Below are 8,129 nucleotides of genomic sequence, written 5' to 3'. Positions count from 1 at the left end.
ATATAATTTATATGAATATAAATATATACATGTAAATATTTTCAAAATATGCTGTATGTGTGTGTCTTTATATATACATAATAAATATACACAATACACACACATATATTATGTAAACAAAAACTTTTATTTTCGATGTGATTAATCGCGATTAATCGTTTGACAGCACTAATATATATATATATATAATTACAACGGCGTGGTATATCTACTGTTTTGACTGTCTTTTGAGAAAGATTTGTAATTACAAAGCTTTAAAATAAATTTAAAGATACACCCGCGTAAAATGAAGTGTCTGGCATTCTTTTTAATGAAATCAATGTCACATTTTTGATGGCAAAATTATAGGCTTTTAAAACATCAAGGCAGAAAAATTAAGAGATGCATTTTTTTTTGCAGACATCCATTAACTTACATGAACAAAAATAAATAAAGAGCTACAGAAGCTATAAAAGAGTCTTTGGGATTCATAAAAGTGTGTAGCTAGAAGGAAAAGAGAGGCAGAGACGTTAAAGAGAAACCTCTGATACAAAAGAAAAACCACATCACTTTGTCCGTTCATCACAACTTAAACTATTACGCCACCGTTAGCCAAACGCCAACTAGGTGTGATATTTAAATGTAGCCTATATTAAAGTCATAAATTAAGGTTTTATTTTGTCGACGCACCATTCGACGCTGAAGCAAATCCGCCTAGAAGAGAGAGACGTTTACTACACTACATGACAGCTATTCATCACAACCATCTTTATCTATAAATTCATCAGTCTAAATACTGATTCAAAATTAATAGTATAAAAAAAAACAATAATTATATAAATACATTTGTCCCTCAACTTTGCCCTTGAAGAGAATAATACAAGAGGACCCATCTGACTAAGGACAAGAACTGGTTGCAGAACCATACAGTAAGTGCCATAAAAAGGGCTTGTAGATTTGAAAACAATATAAATATGTTTAGTATGCTTTAAAAGATCAAATATTGCATGATGGACAAACAACCTCTGAGCTGGGCTTGCCTTCAAATATATGCATGCTCGCTTATGAAATACTACAACATTTATTTACTGTGATTCAACTACATGTTTGAAAACCGTTTTGTTATTACACTGAGTGCAGAAGCTAAACAAAAAAAAAAGCCCAACTCTTGCTGTTGGTGCAGGAATTTGGTGTATAATGGAAGGTTCACAAGAAAACACTTTCATCCTCATCTCACCACATATACAATGTTCCAAGCTAAATGCTGTAGGTTTGGCTCTTTTATTACGTTATAGCTTATTGTTGACTAACTATGATCATTTTGAAGTGTTGAATGGGGCATATATAAATTTTGGCTGCAACTGCTAATGTATTTGTTGCTTCTCAGCTGAGGTCAGTGATGTTGGTGTTCCTGATATTGTTGTTATTTTGATGATGTTGTTCTTGGATCACAGATACTGATGGTCACGATCTGTAGCTGGTGTTTTTGAGGTGTTCAGTTGGTGCAGGTGTTGATGTTCTTGCCGTCAGCTGCATCATCAACCAGAGACAGATGGTAGTCTGTGGCCAGAGTGAAATGAGAAATGCATCCCACTAAACCTCGCATGTACTGCCTGTTAGTGTGCAACGCGATCTCCTTCATCCCCCCTGGAGAAGTTTGAAATCAAAATCACCAACAGAATTAGACAAATGCATGTACAATACATACACTACCATTCAAAAGCTTTTCAATGTTTTTTTTTTAAAGTCGTCTCTTATGCTTACCACAGCTGCATTTATTGGATCAAAAATACAGCAAAAACAGTAATATTCATGTAAAATTATTACAATTTAAAATAGCAATTTTCTTTTTGAATAGACTTAGAAATGTAATTTATTCCTGATGATGCAAAGCTGAATTTTCAGCACTATTACTCCAGTCTTCAGCGTCACATGATTCTTCAGAAATCATTCTAATATGCTGATTTGCTGCTTAAGAAACACACAAAAAGTTGAAAAGGGATGTGCTGCTTCATATTTGTTTATCAAAACTGTAATAAATTTATTTCAGGATTCTGTAATGAATAGCAGGTTCAAAACAAACAGTTTCTTAATATTATAAATGTCTTTACTGTCACTTTTAAACAATTGAATGCATCTTTGCTGAATAAAATAATAAATTTCTTTCAATAAAACCACTTCTGAATGGTAGTGTTTTTTATTCCTACTTTATTTCATACACACTCTTGTATGAACATCTATTGTCATTATCATAATCTTTATCACATTACAATTAACGTCGTAATTGTGTTTATTCTTACCAATGTAAAGGTCACCATTGATGTTTAGCTGTCTCATCTTTCCAGGAGATCTGCCTGTTTTAGCTCCGTAATCATCAACGGTTAGTTTACCAGACTGTCCATCCCTTCAAACAGAGACCAACCGTCTTGACCGTTAAACTGAGGAAACTACGGCCATTTTAAATGGTGCAAATTGCCTGACATTTGACTTAGGATTTACGTTTAAACAGTTTTCACTCAGAAATTACTATCAGGTTTCAAAAAAAAAAAAAAAAACATGCTGAATTATGTGAAATTTTGATGAAGAAATACAACTGATGGCAAATGTCTGACCTGACAGCCTTCACTCTGTGCCATTTGCCATCACTAAATGTGCCATTAATGACCACAGTGCCGGCTCCGCTACCAAGATTATAACTGTAGAGAGAAGAAGAGATGTTAGGAGGATCTTAGGATCTGTAAATTGTCTGACATATGTAACTCTCATGCCTTTAAGCATACTGCAGATGGATATGTTGTTATACCTGAAAATGAGCGCTCCGTCTTGAAGGCCGAGAGACAGGTAGTCACTGTTGGCTCTCATTGGACTGTCCCCCCGCCACAGTAAAAGACCATCTTTAGACGTGCTCTTAAAACGCATGAACATGTTTGTTCTGGAACCTGATACCCTGCAGAGACACGCACCGTTATATTAGCATGTGTGCATGCATGTACAGTATGCACAGAAAAGACAAAAACTTCATATGAAGCATAGAGTGCAACAATCGAGTTCTTTGGGTAATAGATTTTTAACAGGCCTACATTGAGCTCCAAGGTTGTTAATCAATGGTATGTGCTTTTGATGAAGCCATCTGTTTGGATTATTTAAAATTACTTGATTTAACAGTGGAATTCAAGGTGGAAAACTACATTACCCATGATGCTGTGCAAAATTCCACCAATCAGAGAGTTGCGGTGAGCAAATTGCACCAAAAGAGTTTTCAGGGAACACACTCTCCCATGAAGCACTGCAAATGATGTAATGCACATTTTGCATAAAACTATTGTTTTTATAGTTATAATCAACAAGTTTAAATGAATAGTTTTATATTTCACCATTGTTTTTAATTTGATTGTCATTTGCAGTGCTTCAATGGATTGTAGTTCTTTCCCTCACTAAAACAGTTAAGCACATATTCTTTTATGTCTGATTTTCAAATACTTTTTTACTTAAAATCCAATTTTGTAATGTTGTGATTCACCTCATAGCTGCTGGTTTAGTTCATGGCATATAATGCATTAAAGGGATAGTTCACCCAAAAACTGAACAAGTATGCAGGGACTAATTCACTCTATTGATCTGAGCGCAGTTATAGAGTGTAAAAGCAAAAGTACTCTACCTTTTGAGGATATCTCTGTTGTCGTATGTCAGATAGCTGCGTCCAGTGAACTGAGGGATCTCAATAGATTCAGTGACAGCTGATACAGTGAAACACAAAGAGTGCACAGCTCTGTTACATTCACTAGATGGCAGCACACATCATAAATACACTAAAGCCATTCTTATTAAAGAGCAGACATAAATAAGATTTTGCCTGCAGTACTTACTGTTTAAGCAATAATTCCCACATTCTGCACAGTGAGAGCACAAAACAGAATAAAAGAAGCTTAAGAAAGATTTTGAGGTGTTATGGAAGATGTCTGCAAAGAATATCAGAGCGACATCTCAGTCTAAAACCAAGGAAAAAAAATACTATGGAAGGAAAGTTTTCACTTAGCGCTCAGTCCCACTCCTGGATATCTGCCTTCCTGCAGAGTGTAGTTTCAACCTTATACTAATAATATGAGAAGCACTGTGCAAAGCTTAGTAGTTTGCATTGTTTCCAGTTATATTCATATTGTTATTTGCATTTTAATCTAATTTTGTATTTAAAAACACAACCTGATCAAATAATAAGTCAAAGAGGAGTCATAACAGGCATGGAAGATTAAATGTAGTGCAATGCATTCTGAGATACAGTATTTTTTTTCCAGTTTAATTAACTTTTATTTTTATATTTTGATCGTTTTTGTCATTTTTTTATGTGCTTTTGACATTAAAATGACATAAAATAATAGATAAAGTTTATAAATAATAATTATAATATTAATTATTAAAATATGTCTATGTTAATTTCTATATAGTTGTAAATTATTTTTATTTTTGCTTTAGTTGTAGACATTTTATAAATTTAAATATAAAATTAAATAAAAGGCAACCTTTCTAAGTATTAGGATTTTTCTAAGTAAAAGTGATTTTCAGTCTTCAGTTAATAATAACATATAACATAAATTCATATAGGAATTTTGCATACCTTAAAATAGTAAGAATAGTAGTTTGCCAGTAAATCATTTGACATAGCCTACTTTTGGAATGAAATACTAGCATACTGTATGGTGCACATCATATACTGTATAGTGCTGCAAACTCTATTTTTAATGGATAAAGTATGTTTTTCCGCATACTGCACATTATGCATTTGGCAATAATTGCATGGGAAGTATGTAAGGATTCCATTCTAAACTTATCCCTGGATTAACTATGGATGGCAGATCTTCAGGAGCACCTATGCCATAGAGTTGCTTGTTTTCTCACCTTTCTGACAGTGTTTCCCATCATACCCAAGCGCACAGTCACAGTCGTATCTGTCCCACTTCGGCCTGCATGTTCCTCCATTAGCACATGGGTTCTCCACACACGGGTGATCTGCGTTCAACACGTTCACCCCAAAAGCCTGACCGGGATTTAGCTCTATAGTGCGGTCATTCAGAGTGATCTGGGTCAGGAGGAAAGAATGGAAATAATAATGCTACAAACATTAAATCTGCATATGGATCTTGTGCAGTAGTAAATAGTCAGGTGTTGCAGCATTAAATTCAACCGCAGCATTTAACACTAAGCATCTTCAATCTCATATTGAATTAACTGCTGCTGAATTTACACTATTTAATAATCATGATTATTTGTTAACATTGCTATGTGGTCGTTAGGGTGCATTGGGTGTCTATAGTTTCTACAAGTCTAGTACCTTCTGCACAGTTCCACTGAAGGGTCTCAGGACGCCAGCGCTCATCTTAGTAATATCATAATTAGGAACTCCTCCAATATAGAGAGGAGAACTACATTTTATCTGTGTAAATGCACCCTGAGAGAGAAAGAAAGAGAGAGATTATTATGAATATTTTTGTTGTTATGCAATACACTATATACATACAAAATAATAAGAAAGCATACAGATCCCTTGTATTATACATTTAGATTTTGATGATGTTCAAAAGCCCATATTAAGTGAAAAGTGTGTTTTCACTCTGTCATTAAAGGGGTCATATGATGCGAGAAAGGAAAACTTGAAATCGCATCATATGACCCCTTTAAAGGAAATTATGTGGACTGAATAAAATGATAAAATAAAAAATATAATAAAATAAAATATCCAGATTTAAACGTATATAATGAAACTAAATCACTAATGAAATTAAGTGAAAGATTCAGAATATTTCCTTACACTAATGTTCAAAGGATCGAGGTCACTTCAATTTCTTTTAAATAAATTATTAGTTCATTTTCACCAAACTGATCAAAAGTGACAGTAAAGACAATTATAATGTTATAAAATATATAGAATAAATTCTGTTCTTTTAAACTTTCTATTATTTTTATCAAAGAATCCTGAAAAAAAAACAGTTATATTTACAAAAAATTTAAAGAAGCTATTTTCAACATTGATAATAACAAAATAATTAAAAACAAAAATGTTTCTTGAGCAGCAAATCAGCATATTAGAATGATATCTGACAGATCATATGACACTGAAGACTGGAGTAATGCTGCTGAAAATTCAGCTTTGCATCACAGGAATATATTACATTTTAAAATATATATATATAAACAGTTGTTTTAAATTGCAATAATGTTTCATAACATTGCCATTTTTATGGCATTTATGATCAAATAAATGCAGGCTTGGAGAGTATAAAAATATTCCAAAATATTAAAAAATCTTACAGACACCAACTTCTGTACGGTAGAGTAAATGTTTTAAAATAATATGAAACTGTTCACCTCTGCCATGCCTTCCACTGGTCTCTGGTTGTCTGCCTGTAAGATGCCATTTTTTGCTGTACGAGAGACACGCAACTCGTGCCACACGTCCATAGCGACGGCCTCCTCACTCCTGACAACAGAAGCAATGATATCGTTTCTGATCTTTACAGAATATTTAACAGCTGATTCACAGTCATCTACCAAAATGGAAAGAAACGCAAAAGTTTTGGACTTCACTACACACTCCACCTGATAACTGTGGCACCCGAGCCGCAGTCGAAGCGAAACTCCACATATCCGCCCACCAGGCTGATTGACAGGAAGTCACGACTGGCCGCATCATCAGTGTAGAGCAGCGTGCCGTCGGGATTGGTCGGCTGGAAGGTCATCTCGAACTCCATGAAGGACAGGTAGTTGTGGGAGGGCTGAGGCCAGGGGGCGCTGGCGTACGAGTACATGCTCTCGTTAAACTGGGGTAGAGACAACAGGAAACCTGAAACGAGAGGTGTTAGACATAATAAATATGAAGTCAGGTAATGACACAACGTGATTGGTTGTGTTTGCTGGTTCAAATTAATTTCGGATCCTGAAAATAATTGTGCAATTACTTCTTTCTGACCTAGTCACACTTTTGCACTTTTTACCATATATTTTTACCATATATGTTTAAAAATGTTGACAGGTAACTGCAGATTGTATTTATTATTACTACTACTACTACATTTGTCATGGTTTGTGTGTGTTAAATGCTGTGTGTTATGTCTTGTAAGACATATATTTATGTTTTTGCACTGTGGAGAGACTGTGACAATTGTTACTTCACTTAATTCTATTAAATGTGCACTTGTAGTCTACTTCAAATTTTAAAAAACTGTACTTGCAGATAATATCATATTAGTGAAAATAAAAGGCCACTTTAAAACTGTGTTTCTTAACTTAAGCACACTTGAAAAGTGGACTTTGTAATGATGTCAAATTAAATGTTTTACTTCAAAGTTCATTTTAAATTAATAATATTTTGTCATGGTTTAAAGAAGTACTTATTTTGATGTGTTGACCAACATACACATGTAAAGTACTTTATTATAATTTTAACTGTAGTGTTTTATTTGATATTACATTTAAAGTAAATATATCTTCAATGTTCTAAATTGCAAATTCATCATTAAAAATGACAAATTCATTTCAATACATGATATTCAAGTTTTAGAAATAACATTAAAGTATGTTTTATATTACCACAAATGCTTGTCAGTACATTCAGCAGTACACTTTAACCATATTTCAATTCAAAGACAATTATTAAATTACATTTAAAGATGTACTTAAGTCCTACTTAAGTGAAAATGTGTGAATGAATCATTATATTTGAAATCTAAATGTATTACCATTCAAAAGACTGAGGTCAGTCTTGTTTTCAACATTGATAATAGTAAGAAATGTTTTTTGAGCATCAAATCAGCATATTATTAAGATTTCTGTAATTATAAAATTACATTTAAATATGTACTTAAATCCTACTTAAGTGGGTAAAAAAAAAAGCATTCTGAAGTATAAATTTAAATGAGATTGAGAACACTTTTTCATTTAATTGTCAATAACATGCCACTTAAGTGTCCAAAAACTTTTTTTTTGTTGTTGAAAATCTAAAAGTGCAGAAAGTTTTGTGTGAGGGGTTGGTTTAGGGATAGGGTTAGGGGATAGAAAGTACTGTTTGTACAGAATGAAAACCATTATGCCTATGGAATTTCCCCAAAAACATGCAACCAGTGTGTGTGTGTGTGTGTGTGTGTGTGTGTGTGTGTGTG

General features: G+C 33.5%; 1 protein-coding gene across 1 annotated transcript in view; it reads right to left on the bottom strand.

The window, feature by feature from the left end:
* Positions 1–778: 778 nt before the first annotated feature.
* Positions 779–8,129, bottom strand: part of LOC107725080 (pikachurin-like) — a 25,286-nt gene continuing 17,935 nt past the window's right edge. Inside the window, exons 18-27 of the mRNA XM_016534221.1 lie at positions 6,571–6,814; positions 6,340–6,451; positions 5,306–5,422; positions 4,873–5,053; positions 3,846–3,869; positions 3,638–3,716; positions 2,783–2,926; positions 2,592–2,675; positions 2,280–2,383; positions 779–1,626 (exon numbers count right to left, since the gene is read on the bottom strand). Of these exons, the coding sequence (XP_016389707.1) occupies positions 1,475–1,626; positions 2,280–2,383; positions 2,592–2,675; positions 2,783–2,926; positions 3,638–3,716; positions 3,846–3,869; positions 4,873–5,053; positions 5,306–5,422; positions 6,340–6,451; positions 6,571–6,814 (1,241 nt within the window). The 3' untranslated portion in view covers positions 779–1,474. The remainder of the gene's footprint in view (positions 1,627–2,279; positions 2,384–2,591; positions 2,676–2,782; positions 2,927–3,637; positions 3,717–3,845; positions 3,870–4,872; positions 5,054–5,305; positions 5,423–6,339; positions 6,452–6,570; positions 6,815–8,129) is intronic.

This window comes from Sinocyclocheilus rhinocerous, unplaced genomic scaffold (assembly GCF_001515625.1).
Source record: "Sinocyclocheilus rhinocerous isolate Xijiao unplaced genomic scaffold, SAMN03320098_v1.1 scaffold1295, whole genome shotgun sequence".
Classification (NCBI taxonomy): Eukaryota; Metazoa; Chordata; class Actinopteri; order Cypriniformes; family Cyprinidae; genus Sinocyclocheilus; species Sinocyclocheilus rhinocerous.
Note: the sequence above shows the minus strand (reverse complement) of the source record. Positions and strands in the feature narration are given on the sequence as shown.